This window comes from Oreochromis aureus, linkage group 19 (assembly GCF_013358895.1).
Source record: "Oreochromis aureus strain Israel breed Guangdong linkage group 19, ZZ_aureus, whole genome shotgun sequence".
Classification (NCBI taxonomy): Eukaryota; Metazoa; Chordata; class Actinopteri; order Cichliformes; family Cichlidae; genus Oreochromis; species Oreochromis aureus.
The window spans coordinates 10,653,364-10,680,181 of NC_052960.1; the positions used below are offsets into that span (position 1 = coordinate 10,653,364).

The window sequence follows — 26,818 nt, forward strand, 5'->3', positions numbered from 1 at the left end:
TCGTCCGCCTGTTATTACCAGCTTTTTTTGTCCCGTCCTTTTACTGTGTGGTGTTAAAAAAATGAAGCAGGAAGGAGGCCACTGATTTGTGCTCACCTCTGACATAAACTCACTTTTACTCTTTTACAACTGAAGCGAAAGACTGTCGCGGGATTTCTTCGGCCGGGCAATCGACCTTAAGTTATTTCACTGTTGAAACAAAGCCACACAGTTTCGTCTAACAATGGTGCCCATCTTATTTGCAAGACAAAAAGAAGCACAATGTGCAGATTGTTGGAAACTAATCTTGTAAATCAAACTTGTAAAAATTGTGTGAAGATGTTTTCTGCTTTACAGCAACTGTCTCATTCTTTTCTATTCCTAAAAATCGTCTGCTCAAGCTTAAGAATCATGTGGTTTATTTAAATGTTACTTGTCTTAAACTGATTAAAATAATTATCCTCTCTTGTATTTTATGGTCTCTTCTGCCACACACATGCACTCACTGCTACTTGGCATTGTTAGCGAATTGCCCTTGACTTGTAATGAGTTTCTTTTCACCTGACTGACTGCGATTCCCGCACTTGTAAAGATTTTAAAATGCCCAGACAACAAAGAGGGACAGCCTCGTGTTGGTGTTCCTTTTTACATGGTTACCAGACTTCTTGTTACTGTGTGTAGTAAGAAACAGTCATAAGATGTTTACTAAGAGAACGTCACCGCAGTAGGTGGTGACATGCGTGTTACCTTGGACTCCCCCCGGTTCCCCCTATTCATGCGTGGAATCTCATTGTTGTTGGGGGCATCATTCAAGCTGGTGTTTTTAGGGCTTGAGGGAGGGCCGCAGTTCATTAGTTTTCAAGGGGCTGGAGTAAGAGAGGGGTACTACATTTTCTGGTGTCAGGCTGTGGTGAATAGCTCCCAGAAGATTCACAGAGTGTCAGAGAAGGAGCCAAAAGGTAGTGGAGTGGCTGAGCTACCAGAAAGCAGAGGGAGAGTCTTTGGAAGATGGCATCTGCCAGCTTGGTTTTTGTCTGGCTACTGCTCACCATGAGGATGGTCACCTCGGCAGTCTATCTGGAGCTTGAGGAGGAGGGTGAGCACACGTTTCACAGCTCACAAATCTGGGGGTGAATAAAAAACAAACTGATTATTGATTAGCATGTTTTGTTTTGTTTTACTGGCTGCAATAATTGTAAAAAGGTTCTAACACAAGAGAGGAGGATTTAGTCCAAGTCCAGTGAAAGCTGGAGTATAACTGGTGCCTTCCTTGGCAAAAGCTGTATGGCTTGACATTAAAAGCAGTGATGGGTTTCAACCACATTCAGGTCTTGACACTCTTAAAATGATGAGGCTCAATTTTTAGAAATATATATAGACCTATATATACATATATAATGCTCAAAAGTACTGAGTCATTGTATAACTTTCAACAAAAGAGGAAAATAATCATTCTAAAGCTAATATTTTGGATATTGTTGGTTTGGTTGATTTAATTATTGGTGGCTAGACTGTTGGTCCACTACATGTGCTGACTGGTTAAATAGTAATATACCTGTTTATAGGTGCTGAGTGTAAAATGTGACTGATAAAATAACTGTTTGTTTTTTTACTGTTAGAACTTAATGAAACTGTCATTTGCACCAACGACCGTATGGAGCTTGTTATTCCAAGCGCTTTTTTCCTCAACAAAGTTCCTCCTGTTTACGTAAGTCGTCACTGACCAGTCATTAATAATGCCAAAGCACTGTGTCATTTTGAGTAATTATTACATATTTGTCTCTATTTGTTTTGTGTCTTCTCTTTTAAGGCTTGGGATTTGCATTTAAATGATCCGGAGTGTCGTGGTGATGTAGTCGGAGAGGACTATGTTTTCAGCATTAAGACAAATCTGTCAGATTGCGGCACTATAATGGTATGCTCTATCTTTGATTTGCCTTAAAAAGAGAAGATTGCTCTTTCAGGTGATCTTTTAAGTGTGAACTCAGATATTAAATTTAGGTAAATCTGATAAGAAGACAAGCTACTCTTTATTACCTCCATTAATGTTAAGAGAATCCCCTTCATAATGAATTAAAGTGTCTACAGGTGCTGCAGGAAGATCTTCAGATCCATGATCCATGCACCTTCTTTCTACTGTGATGTGAATGTGGACTATGAGGCTGTGTGTTCAGATGTTGTATGGAAATTAGCTCATAGCAAGTATAATAGATGCACAGAGAAAGGCACACACTCTGAACCCAGAGAGACGGGAATGAAGAGAAAAGAAGGGGAGGAGTGGCATTTATTCAAGAAAGAGGGACAGAGCTGTTCTTTTTGCCTATAACAGGACAGGGCCTCATTTAAAGCATCAATGGGACTCTGAATGGCCTTGTATTTCTTATTTATCAGCATTCACGTGGGAATGATGATTTTTTTATTGTTAAAGCTCACTGAATTGGAAGGCCACAAACCACTGGGCAACGAGGCTCACGGTTATTTTAATCCAGCTGCTCTACACTGAAAGTCAGCCACTGCTTAACACATAAGTGTCCTTTAAATCCTTGGAATGCTTTAAAATTTTTCTTGTAAACCACCTAAAAGGTTAACACGGCTTTCAGCAGTTCTCTCAGTACTCAATTTCTGCAATTTACAAGGTTTTTGCACAGAAGCTGAGGAAAGTAAGTATGCTCTGAAGTAAAATGGCTGTTGCTAAAGGAGAAGAATGTCACAGCTGTCAGTCATGCTTTCACCTTGACCGTAGCACCTTTTACACCCCGCCGTCAGAGACGCCATGTTTACAGTTTCCTCGCTGACATTTCAGTGATGGTTCTGGATGTATAAGTGCAGGTAGCAGTGGGGGGTTCTGTAGTTTGCTGTGAGATCTGTCAGTGGTCCTCTCATTGAGGCTGCCCCGGGGGAGCGATTGGGTGTTTACCAAGAAGTAGTAAAAAATGTTCAACTGTTAGAGGTAAAGACAGTTTGCCCTGCTTTGTAACCATGGTCACCACCCTGCATCTCAACAGGGACCTGCAGAAACTTCACACACCAGCTTTTCACCTGTCCCCATTTTATGGTTTATTTTAAAAGGATGGTGACAGCTGAAAAAGAACATTTAATCCCAGCGACTACTCAACCTAACTTTAACTTAATCTCTGTATTATTATAGGTTGTTTACATTACAATATAAGCACCTTGATCTAACTGTTATGTGATTTGGCACCATATGAATGAAACTGAATTGAATTAAAAAATTAATGTGGTGATGCTAGCATATCCACTTTGCCAGTATTCATATGTACAACCACAGTAGAGTTTATGTATTGTTAAATGTTAAGTTGGACTCGTACTTATATAGCACCTTTCTACTCAGTTGAAGACTCAAAGCACTTTCTAATACAAGTCTATTTCACTCAGTTACACAAACATCCATACGGTGCTTTTATCTATGCCTAAGTGCTTTCTAACATTCACACACACTTGCACCCTGATGAATATGGTGGCATGGTGGCAACTCAGGGTTCGGTATCTTTTGACATGCAGACTAAAGGCCGCCCAACCTGTATTATGTTAGACACGTGTGTGTATATGTGTTTTATGATGTCGCAATCCAGATATTAGTTAGACAAAGGCATGAAAACACAGACCAGATTCAGTGGATTGCCCGACTATTTGCCCTAAACTTTGATAAAAGACATCTTCTTAAGCTCTCCACTATTTAATCACCCCGTCACTTAATTTCTATTCCAGGTTTCTGCAGTTGTTCTTACCTAAAACAGCATTACTGATTTCTATTTCTATAAAAATCTAAAAAAATAACAGTAAACAAACTACATTTTCCCTCACTGACCATCACACATGCTATGTTCTCTCCATAGGCCTCAGATGACACACACATCGTGTTCATAAACACCATACACAACAACTACTCAGATATTATCACAAGAAACTATATCAACATAACATTTGCGTGCCGCTACCCCATCAGCTACATGGTCCAACAGCCCAACGGAGAAAACATGATCAGAGTGGACATCAGGTAAATGTTTTCATTTTTTTCTGACTTTTCTCCAACTGGAAAATGATTTGTTCTCAACATTTGGCCTATTTTAATGAACCCATTGCCTCTGCAGACCTATCACTCTGAACACCGAGGATGGAAATTTCTCAGTGTCGATGCTGCTGTACAAAGACGAAGCCTTTGAGGACAGGTGGACCACTGTGCCATCGCTGACTCTGGAGGATAACATCTTTGTAAAAGTTTTCATGGTAAATCACAATGAAATGTCAGTTTATTATATTTTTCACCTCCAAATAGTAAAAATGTAGTTCTCACTTTAACAAGCTGTATTATATTTTTGCAAATTGGCACGATGCACAAAAGCAATATGTTATATATGCATTTGATTGGCAGGATAAGTATATCTGTTAATATCTAACAGGGATTATATATACTTGGCTCTGACTGTTAAGCATTCAAAGTGATGTTAATATTCACAGCTATTTTTGAGTTAGTTTGGGTGTGCTGTTACACAAGGTTAAGCAATATGTTTTGTGGGTAGTTTTCCAACCAGCGCTGGAAATCTAACACTCCACCCATGACTAGACAGTCATTTGAGTCCTCTTTCGTGCTGTTATAATCTCTTGGTACACCTGTTGTTTACTTACTATGAGTCATCATCTTGTTGTGCGTTATGGAAAACTGTTTGTCCTGTTTAAGGAATTAATTGACCGTTGCCGAACTCTGTCTGTGTCACAGATACCTTCTCATCTGCAGCTGCGTATGGAGAGATGTTGGGCTACGCCGACCAGTGATTCATACAGCAATATTCAGTACACCTTCATCGCAGACAGGTCTGCCTCTGGACTGTTTAAACTGAATGCAGATGAAAATGCATGATTGCCATGTTTACACAACATACTTCAAAGGTGTGGAAGCTTGTTTATGGCGTTCTGCATGGCTGTGTTGTTTCACCGCATTAGCAAACAGTTCCACCTCCTCCTACGGGTGCACTGTTGAAATCTGAAATAAGAGAGTTTGTTGCATAGAGAGCTGTCCAGACAACAAATCTCACAGGCTGGTCATGTGACTCCTGGCTGAGAGGCCACATGCATTTCATTTCAACAGCTGTGCATGCCCTTGACAACCAGGCAGTATTTGGTACTGTTGGCAACAGCAGAGCTATGAAATACACAAAGATTTCTCAGTGCTAAAGAGATGAAAGCACTCAAACACTTCTGTGTTGTATCACCTCCAGTTATGTTTGCTTTTTTTATTAGCTGTTTCTCCTTTTGTTATATTTAAAGTACAGCATCGTGTTTCATTGCTATCAGCAGGCCTCCCAGACTTCTTTGTCTCTTCCCTCTAGCTGCCCAGTTTTGACCAACGACCAGACTCTGAGCGTCCTGAAGAACGGTCAGGGCCCAGAGGCCACGTTCAGGATACAAATGTTTAAGTTTGTCGGCAGCTCTTACACCAATGTCTTCCTTCACTGCAACGTCCAGATCTGCCACAGTGGTCCCGGTCTGTGTCAGCCTGTGAGTGACCTCATGCTGCACCCATTCCTCAAACTGATAGTCAGAGGCCAGTTCAGACAAGTAGCCTGCTATATGTCACCAATATAGACCCATCAGCCTAGGAGTGGTTTTCAACCATATGAGCTGTCCTCATTTTAAATATACAGTGCTTATGACTGAGGTTTATAGCAATGTTGGTTTTTAAATTTCACGTTTCACTTGTGTATTTGCCAAACAGAACTGTTCCAGTGACGATGGATTACTGAGAACAAGGAGAGAAATCCCACTGTCTCATACAGTTTCTTACGGACCCATAAGACGACTATTAAACCACAGTGAAAATCCCAGTCTAGGTATGTTTTTAATTCAGTCTTTGCAGTTAATATAGTTTAACTTTATAGTTTAAAGATTCCAGACACTGAAAGCAGTTCATAAGCATGCAGTCCCACCTGTGTGTAGATGCAGGAGGAGTCCTAGCTGTGGAGACCTTTGTCCTCGGAGGACTGCTGCTTGTCTTGCTGCTGGTAACAGGAGTCTTTGGGAGGTTGTGGCTTCGCTCCAGATATTTCTACCCAGCACGGGAAGCACAGCTTACCCTGTCCAACATTCATCACATCTCAGAAGTGGCCTCATGAATTGTATGGACTTTATAGAATTAGTAAATGGACACAGGAAAACATACGTACACGTGTTTTTATAATAATGTTATATGTTTTGTGTATTATACTCATTAGAAAAAAATTTGTTTGATTTGTAAAAAGCCGTGGGTAATAAATATTTCTCTTAAACACATTCCTGATTTTAAGATACTTGTGCTTAATGTCATTGTTTTTATTTTGTGCTACTTAATTCAACTACTGTATACCACTTGTATTTTCACTGAAGTAAATTTTTTCTTGCATGTGTGGCTTTTACTCAAAAAGAAACTGTAGTGCTTTTTCAACTGAATATGATCCAGAGCAACAAAACAAAACAAAAAAAAATGCCTGAACGTTTAATGTTTTACCTTTTAATGTTATATGACATACAAATATGCTGCTCAGTTTTGGGTCACATGGTTTTAGTTTTAACATGTGACCCAAATGGCAGCTGTAAATAAAACAATGTACATTATCTATGTTATTGAATTAATCATGTTTAATGAAAATGGATGTGAATTTGCTGTTAATACTTATTGGATATGACAGGAACACTAATCAGACTTATTTATGATAGGTTAAGTTATAATTTTATGCCAGTCTTTTAATCTTTATATATAAAAATGTAATTAGTCTTTCTGAGTTTTTTAAGCATCCTCTGATTTTTACTTGTATGCCTACATACAGTACCATGCAAAAGTCTAGAGCCACCACTCATTTCTTTATGTTTTTGCTATGAAAATGGGAAATAGATTAAACTAATTATGAATCATGCACAAACATACATAGGAATGCAGCATATAAGTATTCTGTATGCAGTTTCCCTTTTCTGCCTTCCTCCCACACATACTGATTTTGATTCACCACACTATCAGACTTGTTGCCACTGATTTTCAGTCCAGTTGTTGTGAAAGTTTGCCTACCTCAGTCTTATATTCCAGTTTACCTCCATAAGAATGGTTTCTTCACAGCCACTCTTCCACTAAGACCACGTCTGATGGTGCTTTGGTGAATAGTAGAGCTAGATGCGTCTCTCAGGTCCTGTGTCAGGTCTTTAATAAGCTTTTTCCTCTTTCTTAAAGCCATAACTTTCCAATTCTGCGCCGATTCTGTGCCAGCTGCAGACAGATTTAATACCTGACACTTCTTCTGTTGTCCTCCATTTGTCCAGTTTCCTTAAGTTTTTTTAAGGACACACTGCACACCACGCTGTCTAGATAGATAGCTAGGTTTTCAGTTAATGGCTCTTTGGGAATCACCTTGTTTGTTCAACGGTAGTATTTTATGCCCAACATATCATGTTGTCTTTGACTTTCTGTAGATTCAAAAAAGAAATTGGAACAAATTATGTGTTTTTGCCACAGGCTTCTAGTAACGAAGTGTGTCAGAACAATGGTTCACTCCTTGAGTTAGGTGCCTTGTCATGCTGGTATGATTCATAGGTCAACGTTAAGCAGCTTAACAAAAATAAAAACATTCCTCTGAAAATTAGTGAAAAGGCAGCAAATGTCCAAAGAAATACTTTGAAAGACCTTCAGAAAGCTGAAGACCACTTAAAAAATGACCGGAAACTGCCTCCTTGGAAGGAAAATTTTAATTAGGGGTAGCTAATTAATATTATATCAGGAGTCTATTCCCATTAAATTTCCCAGACTGCATCACAGGCATCCTAATAGTGATTATAGATGTAAAACTGCCCTAGGGGGTTTTCCCAGTATGTTTATTTCAGTGCTCTCGGGTCTGCCTCCATAAACCTAAATATGACCGGGACACCGGCCGGTTTACGTGATGACGTAGTACTGCGCCGCAGTATCAGGATCAACATAACTCCGACTGACCCCAAGCAGCGAGGAAGCAGCTGCAGCCTGTTCAATTCATAAGAAGATTTAAACAGATTTAATACCGCGGGGTGTTTGTGTAGTCACAGTTTCAGTACTGCAGGCATCGACGGAGCTGTTAAAAGTTAGACAATATAAATAAAGCACACTCGGAGAGCCCAGCGACTCGGGTAAGTTGTTTGTAGAAGCAGTGAGCTAGCTAACTAAGTAGGCTAACAAAGTGTAGCCGCTAATGCTAACCGGCTAGTCATGTTGTTGATTATGTTCTTTTGTTTACCTATTAAACTTTTTAAAGTTTTGTGACTTAGCTTGTCATTCTTTAACTTTATACCTTGGCACGTAAATGCATACTTGTCAAGCTGCTATTGGATGTTGTTAACATGTAATCTGTAGCTGGTTTGATGTGTTAGGAGCTGTTGCTGTGTTTTTGTTTGTGTTTTTAGCCAGTTGTGCTTGCGTAATTTAGACAGCGGTCTCCGGCCAAGGCATTAAAGACTTGAATAATAGCTCTTCTTTGTTGCACTGCATTGTTAGGGCTTGCAGCATTGTTGTGGGTCTTTAATATGATTGTTGTCCTCTTAGCTTGCGTTCATTATCCCACAAATCCCCTACACAAGTAGCATGACCAAATAAGCCCGGCGTTATAATTCAGAAGTATTTTGGTGGCTGTGTTGCACCCGGTTGGCAGGTTGAATTGTTCGCTGTTCTTGTTTTACTTGTTACCAGAATTCCTTGAAAAACTAAGGGCAAGTTGCAGGGCCTAAAGGTCAGGGTTCAGGTTTGCCTTGAAAGTCCTGGAAGAACTGGTGTGACCATGAAACCTAAGATGGGTGTTGTGAAATGTTAGTGAACAGCGTAAAGGTTTACAGTGCATGTGGAGGGATCGGGGACAGGGCTTTTTGAAGGCACATGTGTGCTATTAAATGGTTGCATAGATGGTATAATGTAACACCAACATGTTTTGTTCCAGCTGAACCTAAAAACAGGGGTGTTACCATGACGTGTGAGATTTCTCAACAAATCAAATCTGTTTATCATTTGGTTTCAGGGTTGGACACCTTCTCCAGCTACCATTAGGGGAATAAAATGGAGAATCTACACCCCCACTGCCTTAAATGCATCAATAGAAGATGCATGTTGAGACCAGAGACGGGTGTTTCCTGTGACCTCATTGGCTGTCCTCTTGTCTGTGGGGCAGTTTTTCACTCGTGCAAACTAGATGAACATCGTCTGCTGTGTCCCTATGAACGCCTCCCTTGCCTCAACAGTGGGTTTGGCTGCCCTTTCACTATTGCAAGGGTCAGGATGGCACAACACCTTGAGACGTGTCCTGCAAGTATAGTATGTTGTACTATGGAGTGGAACCGCTGGCCCGTCAGCTATGCTGATCGCAAGTCCTATGAAAACTTGAGCAAAGACTTTGATGAGGTGGAGCAGTTAGACATGGCTTTGGCTCTTCAGGATCAAAGGATGCTGTTAGAGTCCCTTAAGGTCACGACCACTGTGTCGAAGAATGGAGATAAAGAATTAGATGAAAGTGATAAAATGGCCACAGCGTCAAGTTTACCAGAGACAGTGTTAGGTAATGGAACAGTGGAAATGGAAGAAGAGCCCTTTAATGAGCTGTACAGGGCTTCAGTGGAGACGAGGAGAAATTTAGCTGCTGCCTTGGACATCCTCACTAATTCCAAGGACATTGATGTAATTGTTGGAAACTTAAATGGCGAAAAGACTGATAAGAATGGAGCACTCCATAATGGAGAAAATGGTGATAGCCATGGTATTTATGTCGCTGAAGGCGGGAAGAATGTAGATATGCAAGAAAGTGACTCTGATTCAGAGTGCGAGCTGGGAGCAGTGGGCGGAGTGGAGAGCGCTGCTATAGTTGATGGAGAAGAAGATGGTATAAACTGGGTTGAAGAAAATGATTTTGTTGAGTTGCTTTTTGATGAGAAGGAAGACGACATTGATGAACCGATAAATGATTCCAACCTTGTCTGGCCAGAGATGCCTCAGAATTACATGCCTGTTGTAGCACTGGAACCTCCTGTGCCTCAACAAGAACCACTTGCACCTCCGATGCCATTCCTACTGTCCGATCATGTGAGAAATAACTTCTTGCAACACTTACCCACTGAACTCAGGTACAGGTGCTTGGAGCGTAAGCTACAGAATGTAGAAGTGCTCAGAGGAATAAGTATGTTTACATTTAATGGACGTCGGGCCCTGCTGTCAGATCCTTATTTGTTTCGAGCGAAGATGGAGGACAAGGCAGTTGACACATCTGACCTGGAGGTAGCAGATGACCCCATGGGCCTCCATGGCATTGACCTTATCACTGCAGCTTTGCTTTTTTGCCTTGGCGATTCTCCAGGAGGCAGAGGAATCTCAGACAGCAGGTTTGTTGATGGCTACCACATTGATTTTGGTACGCAAACATTCTCCTTCCCTTCTGCCATTCTTGCAACCAACACCATGGTGGGGGATATTGCTTCAGCTTCAGCCTGCGATCACGCCAGTCCACAGCTTTCCAACCCCAGCCCCTTCCACACTCTCAGACTGGACCTAGTGCTTGAATGTGTGGCCCGATACCAAACCAAACAGCGCTCCATGTTCACATTTGTGTGTGGGCAGCTGTTCCGACGAGATGAATTCTCATCTCATTTCAAAAATGTTCATGGAGATATTCATGCTGGACTCAATGGCTGGATGGAGCAGCGCTGCCCCTTGGCCTACTACGGCTGCACCTACTCCCAAAGACGATTTTGCCCATCTGTTCAGGGCTTCCGGATCATCCACGACAGGCACCTGGGTTCTTTCGGGGTGCAGCCTGGTTTGCCGTTGAAAACTGGGGACACGCGCCTAAGAAAGAACTGCCAGTTTAGCTCTCAGTGTGACCAGTTCAGCAGTCTTCCGTTTGAAGTTTTGCAGCACATAGCAAGTTTTCTGGACAGCTTTAGCTTGTGCCAGCTCTCCAGAGTGTCCCGCATCATGAGAGATGTGTGTGCCAGCCTGCTGCAGATGCGTGGCATGGTCGTTCTGCTGTGGGAGAAGAAACGGCGTGCCGATGGGTCTCCCTCATGGCAGATCACAAACAAGGTTTGTCTCTCTTAAAGACAGCTGAGAGCAAATTTTACTTGTCTGTCTTGTGCTCAGCACATGAAAATGAACTAATTTTCCTATTTTTGTTCAGGTGTGGCGATTCAGCACAGCCTTTGGTACAGTGAACGAGTGGAAATTTGCAAACATCGCCAGCATGGCTGATCACCTCAAGAAATGCAAATTCAACACAATTGCTCGTCGGGAGGAGGCGATCCCTCTGCCATGCATGTGTTTCACCAGAGAGCTCACAAAGGAAGGGAGGTGTTTACGTTCAGTTCTCAAACCAGTAGCATAAACAATGAGGTCATCCTTCAGACTCCTCTGGGTCCTACAGAACTCAAATGCACATTTTTCCTCCAGTGTTTACAGAAATTAAGACTCTTCCGGCCTCAGAAAGACAACTCTTGGTTGAACTTTACCTGTGGTTCTCTGCTACACAGTGGAAACAGGCTTCAATCCCTGAAATAAGACAAAGCCAGTAGTGAGCTGACATATACTTCAGCTGAGGCTGACCTGCTGCAGTTACACATCAGGACTGTAAAAAAGCAAATTGAAGTTCTAGCGTTGTATCTTCCTCTCTGATATTAATCCTGGTGTACTGAAGTTGTATCTTTACCTACTCTGACACTGTGTAAATAATCGAATGTTTTTGGTGTAGAATTTTTAAACAATTTTTATATCAAAAAGTCAGTACTGTGCTACATTGGTAAGAGTAGAGCCTTAACTTGAGATACACTTGATTTTTCTCATCATGAGGTCGTTCAGAACATCTCAGTGAGATTTCTCCACTGCTTCAAGCTAGAACAGTTACTGCTATCTAGAACGCATTGACATCTTCTTTAGATACCTACAGTGACCATGTGTGTACTGCTTAGATTTCACAGCGTTAATTCTACATTTTCACATTGACCAAACTTCTGTGCTCCACTTTACAGGATGATTGAACTGCATCACCATTGGTGTTAAATTCTGTTCACCAGCATGAGCATGCTCACACCTTTTTTTTTCTTTTTTTTTTCTTTTGTTTTTTGGGCATGTTTTAGCAGTCACAACAGTGGTCCACCCTCAACTTTTTTTTCACACTTCTGACTAAGAGCCGGCTTTGTTAGTCAGGGTACAGAGACGTGAAGCAACACTATTTACCAGTTGAGTGTCAGTACTATTTTTTTTTTTTTTTTTTTTTCGGTTTGTTTTTTAAGCCATGGTTGGCTTGTGGTTTTTTTACCAGCTATTTTGACAAGTAACCAGCAATTATTTAGAGGTTCTTTTCTTCAAAAATCTAAATGTAGCGAAGTCAAATAATGAATGTACCTGGTGAATCATCAGTGACTGGTTAGCAGGAAGCATGGTTTCCTTCCCCTCAGTGTCAGACCTCAACAAATCCTGCAGGCCAGGTTCTAGGAAAAATAACGGGCACACACTTCCCTCCTTTAATAAGCACCATTAACTATGTTCATATTCACTATTTATCATGTTTTTAAGTTGTTGTTTGTTTTTTTTCTTTTTGGCACTACATGTCCGCTATGTTCACATGTTGTTGGTGTCTCAGGGTCGTATCATGAAGCTTCGTCTCACCGTAGTGTATTCGAAAAAATTGCTGAGAATGCCACGACAGCTGGTCAGCTGCTTTATTATTACAGGATCCGTGGGGAACTGTTTCAGTATTATAGTGGTGTGAGTTGCAGTGCTGAAATAACATGGTTTTCATGTTTATCAGTAAGGTTTTGTTTGTTTGTTTTTTTTAAACGTATAAATCTTCATGATTGGGCTTGTTGAACAAATTTTTTTTTTTAGTCTGAATTAAGAAATTTGATGTAACAAAACTTGTAGTTCCCATATATAGAAAAAAATCTTCAAAAACCTTTTGAAACTGGTTTAAAATGACAGAAATGTCATTAGTTAGTGATGAAATATGGGTATGGTGTGTGCGTGTCTTTTTCTTTTGGATGTAGGAAAGCCCAAGCTGTGTCAAAACTAAACTCTCTTTTTCAGTTTGCGTGATTTTTTTTTTTTCTTCTTTTTTTTGTACTGGTACATTTTTTTTTGTTTGTTTTAAGAAATGTAAGTCTGCCTCTGTTAGGTCTGGATTTGAATTACTGATTTGCACATGACGGCATGTACTGTAAAATTTAAATCCTAAATCTGACAGGTTGTCTTTGTTGAAGCAGCAAGAATGCTACTCCTTCCTGTTCTGCATGTAATCAGTCCAGTTACAGGCTAATTTATACAGTTTGTTTCTCAGGCACCACGCATTAATATTAGTACATTTTATGTCCTTTCTTATATTATAGAAAGAAAGAAAGAGAAAGAAAGAAAGAGAGAGCGAAAGAAAGAAAGAAAAAGAAATCAGCAAAACCTGACGAGATGCACTAACTCTTTGGCGTTAAAGTTGCCTGAGCGAGTTGAATGAGGAACTGAGCATGCAAATCAGGCTTTTATTCTGTGGATGTTCATGCATGTAAGACAGATATGAGGTTTTCTTCTCCAGATCACTTTTTGTTTTGCAGTCTTTGCACCTGGAGTGTATCAGCATTTTGATCAGTATTTTGGGTTAAATTATCACTCCTGCTGATGTTTTTTTTTGTTTTTTTTCTTTTGGTTTGTTTGTTTTGTTTTTTTCACCACAGTATGCCAACTTCATTTGTTTGACTTTTGGTCCATTTTAATAAAGAGACTCTTGAGTTCTTAAATGTTTCGACTTTTAATCTTTTTCGATATCTATCAGAGGTATGTCTGTAGGTCTTATATTTAGATCAGGTGTGCACCAACACATCTCCATAAAAACTCTTCAGACCCACTTAGTCTACATATGATTGGATCAAAAGGCATTTCAAACTGTGCTATAACATCTTTGTGTTTTATTCCTCTGTTTTGATCCATTGCAAAGGCAGAAGAATATAAATAGGACACATTGTCTTCTTTTAGTGCCAGCAAAGGCTTGAGAGATTTAATACAGTGTCTGTGAAACTGTGAAAACAATAATACAGCATTTGGAAATAATATTATGTTTAGTTTTATATGTTCCCATCTCTCACCGCTAGATGGCACCACATAAACAGACCTTCACCGTCAGGGGTGCGAAACAGTCCACACAGGAAATATAAATAGGCCTCTTGGTACGTAACATCTTCCACTGCGATGATAAGCCAGGATGTGATTTAGCTTTCGGTCCCCTGTTGGTGGGTTTTGATTCAAGATAAGAATGAAGAGAAAATAAAGTATAAAAATCCCCATCGTTGACCTCGTTTCAAATATTTGAATAAAAGCGTCACTGGCATTGATGAAAGTTTCTCCACGTGCATGTTACGTTGCAATCACGTCTCCTTTTGTTACAGCATTTCTAAATCTGTTAGAAAACATCAACTACTGCTTTTTTAGGGGCTTTTGAATATTAATATTTGCTACTGTACTGCCGTTTTGTTTGCATTTGGACCACACTGTGTAATCAAATACCTGTTAACTCTCAAATCTATAGTGAGGCAGTGAGGCGTGCCCCTTGTAATTACCCAAAATCTCTCTTAGTTTCTTAGCTGAACCAGAGTGCATGCGTGCTAAGAAAAAAACAGACAAAGCAATGGCAAACAATGGCTTTGCAACAGGAATCTCGAAGGGAGGCGATAATTATTACTGTGGGAGCTTAAGCGCAGAGAGGCTGACCATGAAGAGTAAAGTCGTCCTGAAGTGCATGAGACTGCACGCATTTCCTGCAAACAGCGGTTAAAACTTCCATTTTTACCAGGAGTGGGGTTCGAACCCACGAGGACTATTGTCCATTGGATCTTAAGTCCAACGCCTTAACCACTCGGCCATCCTGGTGAGTGCGTGTGCACAATCAGCGCATGGCACACATCACATAAAGCCGTGTGACTCCAGCACGCACAGCTACCAGAGGCGTGACGCCACAGTTCAAATAAACGCGCTCTTGTCGGTAAATGCCCCCAGTAGAAACCGCACAGCACTGCTGAGGAAGTGCAATCATTGCAACCCATGAAACTCATTTCAACACAGAGCAGAGGCAGTTAAGTCTGAAAACTCCCACAGGTACACAGCAGTACCTTCGGCAGTCTGAGTCACAACACCCTCAGTTTACCAGCTGATGACTGGGATTCCCCCAGTGAGGGATGGGCTGGCCCAGAGGCACAGGGAAATAAGGGTTTTTGAATTTTACTGCCATCACAAAGGGCAGTGAGATAGGCCTCCTGTGCAAACAGAAAGTCCTCTGACCTGTTTAGTTTGCCATTCTGTTCTGTTTCTCCTGTAACATTACCTGTGCAAACACCGCATTAAGTCAGGCAAACTGCCCTGTTAAAGAGATTTCACTGGCTTTGGTGAGGTTGGTTGTGTGGCAGTGGTAAACAAAATCATTGACTCTCTAAAGTGGAGCTGACACACAAATATTTTTGTGTTTTTTTTATGTGAAGCAACACGTGGAGGAAAAGCACAGCCTTGGCTTATAGCTGGGGGTGGCTAACATATAGTTGCACAATCCTCACAAATCTAACTTGCCTCCCCAGCTAACCACAATTGCTGGTTGAGCTGTGATCAGTGTTTCTACACACTTGTGAAGCAATGGTTGCAATAAGAAACACGTCTATAGCAAGTACCAGTTCCGAGCTTAGCTGTAGATGTACATTCAAGTTGTCCAAATATAGCCACTCCAAGGCATTTATTTATAAATAAAATCATACTATATGGGCTTAAATATTGCATGCCGCATTCCAAACTGTACAAAGCTAAAAGCTAAACAAAGCTGCAAGCCACATGAAATAATAATTTAGATGTTTTTACAGCAGTCATGTATGCATAAGCTGTTCTCAGTAGCAATCAGGAAATGTAACTACCATTATCGCACTGTATATATTTGCATATGTGCATGTGGTTTGAATCACTCTGACTAGTTGGTATCAACTCAGTAAAGAAAATGATACCAGAATGTGATATCTGGACACATCTAGAGCAGCAAAAAGCTTTCATGTAAGCATTCAGAAACATTTGCAGGAAAGCGGATTTGAATCAAACGTTCTGGTAGGGTGCGGGAACTGGTGGCGCCTCATTTACAGCACGGGAAACAACAACAAAACAGCTTCTTGCATGGATTGCTTTTCTTGTATTTTACAGCCTGCTTGATGTGCGCTGAAGCTTTGGCTACATAGTCCTGTGTTGCCCCTACATTTGCTTCTATGTTGTCCAGCATGCAACCCTGCTGCTCCACCAGCATCGCCATCTGGAAAAAAAGCTCGTGAATGTCCCTAATGCGGCCCTCCAGCTCCAGCAGCTCCTTGTGCCTGTTCTCAATCTCGTTGAGAGCAGATCTGGCAGTCCTCCCTTCCAGCAGGAGATTATCCGAGAAGACATTCCACTTGCCCGTCTCAATCATCTCATCTATCTGCTCCCTGGTTACCTCCTTGCCCATGATCTCTGCTTGCCTCTGGATGCGGGTTTTGCAATTCTCCCTTTGCGCCATTTCAGCCTCATTGTATTCAGACATGGCACTGTGGAAGGCGCTGGTCAAAGACACATACTGCGAGCGCACCATGCGAGCCAAAGCTGATGTGACACCATGGTCTTCCTCCAGCTCCTTGCTCAGCTTCCCCATTTTTTCCAGCTTTTTATAAATGGACTCCCCTCTGGCCTTGATGTCTCGTCCCAGTGCGTTGGAGTCCCGCTTGATGCTGCTGATCCTCCTGACTGATGTGAGGAACCTGGTGTTCTGCTTCCCCAGACGTTTCACATCGATTCTGAGCAACTGGATCTCCTTCCTCATCACTTGGGCATCCTTGTAGATGCCATCCATCATGTCCTCACCCTCAAACACGATGGCGTGTTGCTCCAGAGGCTTCTCATCCTCACCGGTGAGTCTCTCGTTCTCCGTGGGCTTGTACTCCTGCTCTGCAGGCGTGAAGGCCTGGAGCTCAGTCAGTCGGTCCTTCATCTTACCTGCAAGAGTCACAGACATTTATTCACCTTTCTAATGGAATTGTGGGAAATGCACTCTTTACTCTGTGGTGAAGAACTACATAAAAAAAAAACTGATATCAAAAATTCTCTTAGCACAACTTTATTTTGCTGGCTTTGCTCCTCGTCATCTTATTTCCTGTCACATGTATACTGTTCATATTAAACAAAGCAAAAGTTTCAGATAGTGATATTAGCACATGCAAGAAAACAACCAGGCTTTGGACTGTTGTTTCTACTCTCAGCTGTATATGACGTCACTTTGTACATATATCCTTAACATAGTCATCTCAGGCACACAGCTCTCTGGCCTTGAGCACAGAAGCTCCACCCATCTGTATTCAAGCCTTTTATTTTCAGCTAATCAGAAGAAAATTGGGGTAAAGGTCTGCGGCCATAAGGAGAGAGGACTTAAAATGGCTTATTTGACACGTTTATTCTGAAATGTGAATCACACAAAGCTACACAAGTTACGTCCCAGATTTTTTTTTTTTAATGTATGGAAAATCTCCAGTCACTTACTGAATGAAACTGGATATTGGATAGCAAATAAGATGGGTCACATAAATGTGACCAGCATGAGTATTAATCTACTGTTCTTTGGTAATTTCCTTTTAATATTGCACTGAATCCTCCTGTTAACAGAGAGAGGAAGGGGCTGGTATGACACTGAGTTCTTCTTTTGATATGTTATTATTAATATTAAGGCACTAATGTTAAGTCTCACTTTTAGATAACGATAACAGTTTTTGATGTGCTATGCACGGTGGCTGTAGGTCAGTGAAAAGTCCTCAAAAGCATTGGCGAGTTACTTCCTCAGCTGTGTGACTCACATCATCATCAGATAGAAGTTATTTTAAAAGTTCCTGTCCTTCATTCGCGGTTATTTCCTGCTAAACGAACCAATTCCTGAGGTGTACTGTGATGTAGATAATGTTAAAAATCCTCACTAAAATGAAAAAACCACATCAGAGAAGCGCAAAGCATCCTCTCCCGTGATAAGGTGAGATCGGGAGGAAACAGAATAGCTCGAAAGCAATCTTTTGATATAGAAATCGACCTATATGAAACAATACACCAATGTATCGATTACTGAGCCTATATCTACATAGAGAGTACAACAGAAGGTGCACACAGCCTACCTTTTTGTGTCCTCCACCGATATTAGAGAATTAAAGTCCCAAAAGCAGAAGGGGCGAGTACGGAAAGACTCATTTCCTCTTTTTGTCTCGGTTATAAATGCAAATTTCAACAGTCAACTTAGAATTTTAAGAAGGTCTTGCATCACGTCCTATACATTACAAGTGACACGCTGACATTACACTGCCCATATAGCCTGCAGCGGGTATTAATGCGGAAGATAACGCCTTTTCCCCTTTACACATTTCACTGCTTCTCGGGTTTGATTCCAGGAAGGAGGTGTAGGTCAGTCACAGTCGTTTTATATGGTGTGTTTTTATGTCAAAGCGTGCGCATTTGGCATTTGCGCAATAAAGGTTTTGTGTTCTAAAAACGTTTTAGACTTATGAGTCGACCACGAATCTCAGTCATTTTCATTTTAGTTTAAACTCTTCGCTGTGAAGATAGAAAAGAATACAAGAAGGACAAAAAAAGAAATTCAGCTTATTATACTAATATAAAAACGCGAATAGAAGTTCAACATTAACCTTGAAAACGGGGGCAAAGCCTCAACATAAAACACATTTAGTGTTCAGGAACAAGTGTTTGACACAAGTGGAAAGTGCAACCCCAATATTTTTACATGTGGTTTTAATGATCAGGTCTAAAAATACAATGCTAAAAATATACATCGAGTATTAAAATTTACATTTCTGAGAGAAAGGGGAAGGGGGGTTACAACACTGTGAGTCTTGTAACCTGTAATAAGCAATTTTCTTTGGTAGTTGGGCAAAGAAAAGCCTTCATAACTGCCTTATATGTAGGGACAGAAGAAGTGCTATGGCCATTTGCTCCATTTAGTCAGCTGCAACAGTCCTGTGTTGAAAAATTGATAATGTATCAGAGTATTTAAAAAGCTGAAGTACTCGCAATGTAAAATTACAGATGATAAAGATCAAGTTGAAATGAAGAAGGGATACTCACGCAAGGTTTTTTTTAAATCATTATTTTACTTAAGGAGGACAAGTCACACAGACTTAGTATAGGCTGATATCCAGATTATTGACACTGTCCTTTGGCTGGTGTCATACAGTTACAGGAAGAAATCATTAATGGTTACAGGAGTCGTAGTCATACCAGCCTGTTAATGGCTAAACTTTTATACTTCTATCAATAAAGGCCACATTACACCTTCACATAAAATCACATAAAATCTAAATATACCTAAAATAACAATCTAAAATCACCTAACGTAAGGATTTAAGGTTAAATATTAACAGTTCTATAACAGATAAATGCCTTAAATAAATATTTCACCATACATCTATTTTTTAAGCACCTATCCAATTCAGGCTTGCAGGAAGTGGGGCCCTTCCCAGAGAAACGGAGAATCAGCGCCTTGGTGGGTCTTGTTTTATGATGACCAGCGCAACTTGGCTTCATCACCATCAATGTTCAAACCTTTCTATTAGTGGCGCCATCTACTGTGCTCCCATCTGTGGGTGGATCCTGGAAGTCAGTGTGATTCATTAAAAGTTTCACCATATTTTAGAATCAATAAAAGCTTCATAAGGCCTAATTGTGATAACATGGAAAGCAGCCGCAAAACATCTTCTTGAAAGGGTTGTTTTTATTAGATTTAGTGGCATTATCCAGATAGACCCTGCTTTCCAGAATGATCACATCAACATTTTGAACATTTTTCTGGATGTTTTCCACTCCTGTGCCCTGCTCCTCCATGAGGACAGCCACATCTAGGAACAGTTCCTGGATCCCCTCGATTCTTTTCTCCAGCTCCTGCAGCTCATGGTGCCGGCTCTCGATCTGCATGAGGGCAGACCGGGCAGATTTGCCTTGTATCTGGGTGCTGAACACAGTCAATTCTTCACCCTCCATCATCTCCTCCAGCTCCTCCATGCTAACCTCCTTGCCCACTATCTCCATCTGTCTCTGGATCTGCTTTTTACAGGCTTCCCTGTGGTTCATCTCTGTGTCATTGTAGCTGAACATCACCTCCCGCAGAGCGTTGCTCAGGCAGTGGTACTGTGTTCGAGCAATGCGCACTGTGGGGTCCAAACTGCCGCGCTGGACCTCCAGTTCACCTCTGAGGTTATTTAGCATATGCAGCCTCTGCAACACAGCTTCTCCTCTGCGTTTAATATCTGCCCCGATTGCATTGGAGTCCCGTTTTATCACAATGGAGTCTGAAGTCTTATTCAAAGCCTGATAGTTCACGTCCTTCAGATCTCTGATGTCATTTTGGATCTGCTGGATTTCCAGACGTATCAGGTGGGCCTCCTTCAGGACATCATCCAGCTCATTATCTCCAGCTGTTGCATCATGATCTGATAGGTTATCTAGCTCCACTGTACTGAAACCCTCAGTGTCAGTCTGCACCTGATGCAGGTGTCCCAGTCTGTCTCTCATGGCTGGAAGGAAACAGAAAAAAAGGTAGATTTACTCATCTGGGAGAAAAGGTTTATCCATGACTTGAAAAAAAAGCATCACAAACAATATATTTAGTGTTTAGCAACTTTTAGAGGCAATGAGCAACCTTATTCTTCATTTGTAATCATGTTTGAGGCCAGTCTTCAGCTTCTAAGGGAGGTATTTGGCTCTTTGGCTGCTAAAGTTGAAATTAAGCTATGTTGAACAGCTAGGTGTGTGTCTGTGTGTGTGTGAGCAGATTGCTTTTTCAGAAAAAAGCAATCTGCAGCAGTTCAAAATGATGACGATGGGAGAAGTGAGTGTCTTAAAGTGAAAAAAAACCCCTCAGCATTACGAAGCTGAGGAGATTATTATCATCTGTGGGTTTGTGTGTACGTGCAATGCCTTTTTTAAATTACACATGTTGTGTTGATTAAAAATAAATATACAATAAGCTTTGCAGCTGCTTTTATTTTTTATTCTTTTTTTACAAAGTGAATGAATAAAAAATTTCAAACTGAAATTTAAGGAAATATTTACTCTTCAAACTTGGTTTAATTGATCACAACCAATTAAACCACTGAACTGCTGAACTGACTGACACTGCCTGACCTTTTTACCCCGAACAGGCCAAACTGTAACATCCCTGCTGAAGACATAAATGTTTCCTGTTGTACAAGCTAAGAAGAAAAATGCAATAAAAAAAACCAGAAAAACACCAAGAGAAAGCTGTTTCCCAGCTAATAACTGTAAAGCTTTTATTCTGTTAAGCTCATCTTACAAAATAAAACACAAAGGTTTTGTAATCAGTGCATAGCAGCGTGGCACATTTTCTACGTCTCCAGTATCGAGTAATCTTAGATGAATTCTGCTGATCCACTAGGACATGTAGTCTGTCAAAGACTTGCCAAACAAGTTCTCAAACAGAGGAGCTGTTGGATTTTTTTGTTAGTGCTAAAACTTTGAATTAAAGTGTTTTAAGCTTTGGTGACAGTTTAGGTCCCAAGCAGATCAGGTAAACGTGAGCCTCAAGGCTGAATGCAGCAGCCCAGGTTTGATTTGGACTTGAGGAACTTTAACACTCTTATTTCCTACTTTCCTGAAAAGCCCCACCCCCCAAAAACAAAAATAATAATAATATTTTAAGCTTAACTCAACAAAAAACAAGAGAAGACAAGCAAATCATGTTACTGATCACCGTCATACAAAGCAGACATGAACTCAGTCACAAGGAAGTCTGGTTGGATTTAAATGATTTTTACAATAGATAATACACATTTTACATATTTAAACATAATCTATTATTCTGAGCACTGAAAAAGTCTTATTTGGGATTTGAATACTTTCTGTAAACATTAACAGTATAAAGTACATGGACATAAGTGTATGATTTTGCCAGTACTGGCCCTTTTCTTTAATGACGATTCATCAAGAAAAATTCTCCCTTTCTATCAGATGCAGTTTAAACTCACTAACAGTTTAATGTCTTGCAGCAGGATGCTGTGCTGACAACATTTGCACTAAAAAGGCCCCCTGAGCAAACCTAAAGAATATAAAACCTATAACGCTATGATTATATAATTATTATATCTTACTTGTATTGTTCTTAGTTAGCTGTAGATGAGTTTCAGACTTCCTTGTCCTCTGTAGTTAAAGGTGATCATGAAAACAGGAGTTCAGTCCAGTTAGCAGAGTGACGTCTGCTTTAAGAGCAAGTGATTTTTTAAAACTGTTAACCATCATCTCTGATAGACCTGCTTATGAGGAAAGGTTTTTAAAAACAAAACTTTCTGCATTCCTCTCGTGTCACGTGGAAACGTGAGGTGACGTACAGTAGGACAAAGCCATACTTGTCAGCGATTTAACATAAAGATGAAGCACCCCTGCTTACATTTCACCTCTATTATCATTACCTTTACTGCACTACTTTTAGCGTTCTCGGGTGTTGTTTTCTGTCACCAGAAATGGCAATGAAGGGGGTAAATGGCTGTGCTGAGGCCTTGACAAAGCACATATAAGATAACATCACGGATAGAGGTCACTGACTTTGGACACACAACATGTTAAAAAAAATAAAGAGGAAGTATTTGAGATAGCTTATCTTCCAGAGGGGTGGGACCAAAATGTTCTTATATGATAAAAACTCAAGTCTAAAAAAAAAAGAAAAAGAAAAAGAAGAAGGCAAGAAAGACTGCCTTGTCTTCTTTATTTAATAATTCTACATCCTTTCCTGTTTCATGAAACACAATCTAAGTGTGAAGCCACCAACCATCAAGTGATTTTCAGTCATGCAGCCAGAAAAAGAAACCCAAGCTGGATAGATCATTCGGTGCATAGGCTGCATGTACATGAGCAGTAATTTCCATCAGCCTACTGAGTTTCTGAGTCACTGGGATGTTTCTCATGGGGGATTTTTTTTGAAGGCCAACGTGTGCCATATAGCTGTATAAGCATAACTGACACTTTACTCTTAACTCAAAAGCATAAATGAAACCACGTAAGGTTAAAAATTCCCCACTAAACCACAACCAGCAGCAGTGTTTCTCTTTCACGTTTCTGTTTTTAGCACATTTCTCACTCGCCTTGTTAAGACCTGGTGTCATGGGCTAATGGAGAGAGAACACAAATGTAGTAGATAAAGAGAAACTGGGTGTTGACTAAAAAAAAGGAATAAAAAAAGGCTAAACAAAGGCCAAAAAGATGACTATAACAGCACAGGAAGGACAATTAAAGAAAGACAAGGAGAAAGAGGAAGAGTGGACTATATATAGACTGTGGACTAACTGGGGAATAACAGACAGAAGAGGAAAAAGAAGAATATGGAGAGGAAACATATACAAGGGAAACACTGTGGGAACTAAAAAACCCAAAAGAAGAACTTCCAAAAACCACAAAGGAAACAGAACTCAAATTTTAAAAAGCTAAAGCTCAACATCATTAGAATGATAAAGACACAAAAACAGGAATCCAGAATTAAACCTTCACACAAAATCCTAGAAAATCCTTAAAGACTAAGAAACTTGGTTCATTTTTTGTGGTCCATGACAAGAAACAAATTCAAACACGTGCATTTGTTGGTCAATTCAAATCACAACAAAGCAAAAAACCAAAGGATCAACCACTAGGTGGCAACAAAAATAAACCGTTCAGTCAGAAGATCTCAAATTAGAATCCGAACTTTGTTTTTCTAGTTTAACTGTCACCTACAGCTTTGAGTAAGGGAAATATTGACCACTTTATTTCATTTATCTCTATACAAGAGTGAAAAGTTTTACAAGATGCTAGTGAGACCTGCTGTGATTTATGGTTTGGAGACGGTGGCACCAACAAAAAGACAGAGGGTGGAGCTGGAGGTGGAGGTGGCAGAGCTGAAGACAGACCAGGATGGACAGGAAGGAGTGCATCAGAGGGATGGCTCAGGAAACAAAGTTATAGAGGCATGTAGCCTCTATCTGGGTGGTGCAGAGAGCTATTTTCAACAAGTGTAAAAATGATCCGATATTTCACGAAAAGCCAAGAAAGTATTTATCATAAGAATGACAGTCTCTTCAGCAGTCTTATGGAGACTTGGAGAGCCGGTGCCAAGAAGCTATTCTGGTGGCACACCACCTAAGTAAGACAACTTGTGATTTTTTCCTTTAATCTGTCACCTATGCTTTTTTGTGACATTTTTCTGGTCCGCTTTACTCCCCCTTTAACCATCACAGAACCCCTGGTCATTTGTGAGTCGCGGTAAAGCCAGCCGCTTCTTATCCGCCGCATAAATTTCCTTGCGCTTTTACACCAGTCTTTACGGTAGCGCCTTTTCGCTTTCGATCAAGAGCGTGGCTGCAGCCAGACCCTTCTCCTTTCGATGGGGAAATAAGGAGAAAAGGCGCTGCCGTAAATGCCGATGTAGAAGCGCAAGAATACTAATGCGACGGAAAAGAGGCGGCTGGCTTGACCGCGGCGGCTCACAAATGACGGCTCACTTGACCGCGTTGAATAACTCCTGAGACCCACTGGCTGCTCAGACATCCGGAGGGATCTCGAGGTAGAGCCGCTGATCTTGCATCTTAAAACGAGCCACTTGAGGTGGTTTGGATGCCTCTTGGAGGCCTTCCTTTGGTGGTGCTCCAGGCAAGCCCACCTGGGAAGAGAATCTTGTCTAGCTTGGGAATACCTTGGGAACCCTCTGGAAAAGGAATAAATAAAGTATTGACTTTTTTAAAAAAAAATTTTCTGCATAACAATAAGTTCTTTTTTTATATCTTGTGTTTGTGCTTAAAAGGCGACTTCACCCATGAAACACATTTCTTCTTACACATTGTTCTGTTTTGAATCTCTAGCCTTGAGAGATGTCTAATACTGAATGTGATACTAATGGCACTTAACTTGGTGGTACTCAAAGCTAAAAAAACAAAAAAACAAAAAACAAAAAAAAAGATCTGAAAGCCCCAGCTGCAATATCTCTTTCTAGAAACCTCGAGGGCAGTTTCATGTAGGAACTACTTTTATTTCTATTGAACTCTTCCCCCTGCGCCTGAGGACAGGCTTGTGTTAGTGACACTGTGGTGTAAACAGTGATGGCTGAGCTGCACGTTTCTTTTGGTTTAAGTATGTAGAAAGAATGATGTACACCAAAGGAAAAACATATCAATTAGAGGTGAACTTCTGCCAGAGATTCACTTTTGCCACATTGCCTGTGCAATATGCCGCAAAGTCTGTGCAATATGTTGAAGTATTTATTTTGTCCAGCAGATGTCAGTGATGAAAACAATCAGGTCTCAGGACCGCGGATACAACAGTACTTTAATCTGTTCCAGCAAAGCTTTTTGTTCCAAAAAAACAAAAACAAAACAAACACATACACACAACCAGCACGAGGCGAGCAATTAACTAAAGACTAAGCTTTATACTGCTCCAAGTCATATGTAAACATGTGCAGCTTACATAATTGTTTTAACAAATTTCTGTTTTTGTTTTTGTTTCTGTTTGAGATGATGATATTAAGAAACAAAAAGCATGCGTATTAGACTTATGGATCTTTATTTTTGTGGTCAGTTTTTATTTTTAGATATTTTCCCGCAGATGTTCGGGCTTTTTATAGATTGCAGTGTTTAACTTATTTCCAGCACCAAAAAGAAAATACAAATTGAAAGTTCTAGTTCAATTCATGTAATTTGTTTTTTCAGTCAGCTGGTTCTAATTTGAGCAGCTACTAATCAATAAACCATGTTGCATGAGATTCACATGTACATTTCCCTGGTCACAAGTTGTGATCTGGGCATGTGATCAGCAAACTAACTCTTAACATCAGACTCTAACTTTGACACTCTCTGCACTGTTTCTCAAAGGTCCAGACCTACCAGGCTCAGTTAAAGAAACACTGGGAAACTGTTCATTGTGAACTAGCCAAGACTTCTTATTCTTAATTAAAAGCTGTAAATCTGCTAAACTCAATGACAAAGGTCTACTTTGTGCACTCGGACAGTTGAACAAACCAATATTCTCTTAGGCACAACCATAACACTGTAACACTTTGCCACATTTCTCTGCAAATTTCCCCTTTTTTAAATGGAAATGTGAGTTTTACCTACAGAACATTTTGTTACATAACGGGATTGCAATCTAATGGGTCAGAACATAAAAAGGGTGCCTTCTAAATTCTAGGTTTTACTGATAAGATCCAGTAACTAGAACTGTCTTAAAATATATCTGAAATTCCTATTTAAAGTACAAAATTGGTGTCAAATTAATCAAATATTTACGTAACTGTGATAAGATGATTACCTCTGTAGAACAACATGCTTAATGCAATATATTACGGTTGCTTTCTGTGTGTGTTTTCCCCAAAAGCAAGCTGCAGCCATGTTTATAGTATAGTGATCTACAGTTAATCACATTTTCTGCAGTTCTGTAACATATACAGTGCAACTGTGCAGTGCAAAGATAAAAAAAAAAAAAAAAAAAAAAAAAAAAAAATAGCTGTGTTAAAACTTTCTTTTTTTTTTACAGAGCAATAAATTTTCTTCAGACATAAAAATGGAGTCATCTGTTAGGTCTGAATTTTATACATAGTCCTTTATGATACCACAAAATGCACAGGTAGAAGAAGAGGACATGTACACACATGCAAGCTGACTCACTGAGACCCCCTGCACTTTTATTACATTATGTAGCATTAGGCCTCAACAGTTAGGCTGCTGTAATCAGTGGAGAAAACATCAGCTGTTTTCACTTAGCCAAAGTTGTGACTCTAATTAAGTGAGCTTATTAACTTTG

The 26,818-nt window shown here is 40.3% G+C and overlaps 4 protein-coding genes and 1 non-coding gene across 6 annotated transcripts; 2 read left to right on the forward strand and 3 right to left on the reverse strand.

Annotated features, from left to right (window-relative positions):
- Positions 1–987: 987 nt before the first annotated feature.
- Positions 988–6,488, forward strand: si:dkeyp-110a12.4 (pancreatic secretory granule membrane major glycoprotein GP2). The gene is made up of 9 exons (XM_039603032.1): positions 988–1,075; positions 1,599–1,687; positions 1,790–1,894; positions 3,837–3,997; positions 4,092–4,227; positions 4,718–4,812; positions 5,328–5,496; positions 5,714–5,828; positions 5,935–6,488. Exons 1-9 carry the CDS (start codon positions 988–990, stop codon positions 6,108–6,110), a joined length of 1,134 nt encoding a protein of 377 aa, XP_039458966.1. The 3' UTR covers positions 6,111–6,488.
- A 1,438-nt stretch (positions 6,489–7,926) lies between these two features.
- fbxo30a (F-box protein 30a) lies at positions 7,927–13,737 on the forward strand. 2 transcript variants are annotated; one of them, XM_039603478.1, is made up of 3 exons: positions 7,927–8,121; positions 9,000–11,050; positions 11,145–13,737. In XM_039603478.1, the coding sequence occupies exons 2-3, from the start codon at positions 9,038–9,040 to the stop codon at positions 11,346–11,348; spliced, it is 2,217 nt and encodes a 738-aa protein (XP_039459412.1). In that variant the 5' UTR covers positions 7,927–8,121; positions 9,000–9,037; the 3' UTR covers positions 11,349–13,737. The 2 variants fall into 2 exon arrangements, with proteins under 2 accessions (XP_039459412.1, XP_031592916.1); XM_031737056.2 differs by having other exon boundaries at positions 7,927–11,050.
- stx11a (syntaxin 11a) lies at positions 13,475–18,409 on the reverse strand. The gene is made up of 2 exons (XM_031737102.2): positions 18,151–18,409; positions 13,475–16,990 (listed from the first exon to the last, which is right to left on the reverse strand). Exon 2 carries the CDS (start codon positions 16,983–16,985, stop codon positions 16,104–16,106), a length of 882 nt encoding a protein of 293 aa, XP_031592962.1. The 5' UTR covers positions 16,986–16,990; positions 18,151–18,409; the 3' UTR covers positions 13,475–16,103.
- Positions 14,787–14,869, reverse strand: trnal-uaa. The gene has a single exon. It is a non-coding gene; the product is annotated as a tRNA-Leu (tRNA).
- Positions 18,410–19,149: 740 nt separating the features above from the next.
- On the reverse strand, positions 19,150–22,255 carry LOC116318153 (syntaxin-11-like). The gene is made up of 2 exons (XM_031737098.2): positions 22,150–22,255; positions 19,150–20,556 (listed from the first exon to the last, which is right to left on the reverse strand). Exon 2 carries the CDS (start codon positions 20,552–20,554, stop codon positions 19,703–19,705), a length of 852 nt encoding a protein of 283 aa, XP_031592958.1. The 5' UTR covers positions 20,555–20,556; positions 22,150–22,255; the 3' UTR covers positions 19,150–19,702.
- Between the last annotated feature and the right edge of the window lie 4,563 nt (positions 22,256–26,818).

Coding starts and splice junctions, on each gene's coding strand:
- si:dkeyp-110a12.4 (XM_039603032.1), top strand. CDS start 988: ATGGCATCTGCCAGCTTGGTTTTTGTCTGGCTACTGCTCACCATGAGG. Junction 1,895..3,836: donor CAGATTGCGGCACTATAATG/GTATGCTCTATC, acceptor TTCTCTCCATAG/GCCTCAGATGACACACACAT. Junction 4,228..4,717: donor TCTTTGTAAAAGTTTTCATG/GTAAATCACAAT, acceptor TCTGTGTCACAG/ATACCTTCTCATCTGCAGCT.
- fbxo30a (XM_031737056.2), top strand. CDS start 9,038: ATGGAGAATCTACACCCCCACTGCCTTAAATGCATCAATAGAAGATGC. Junction 11,051..11,144: donor CATGGCAGATCACAAACAAG/GTTTGTCTCTCT, acceptor ATTTTTGTTCAG/GTGTGGCGATTCAGCACAGC.
- stx11a (XM_031737102.2), bottom strand. CDS start 16,985: ATGAAGGACCGACTGACTGAGCTCCAGGCCTTCACGCCTGCAGAGCAG.
- LOC116318153 (XM_031737098.2), bottom strand. CDS start 20,554: ATGAGAGACAGACTGGGACACCTGCATCAGGTGCAGACTGACACTGAG.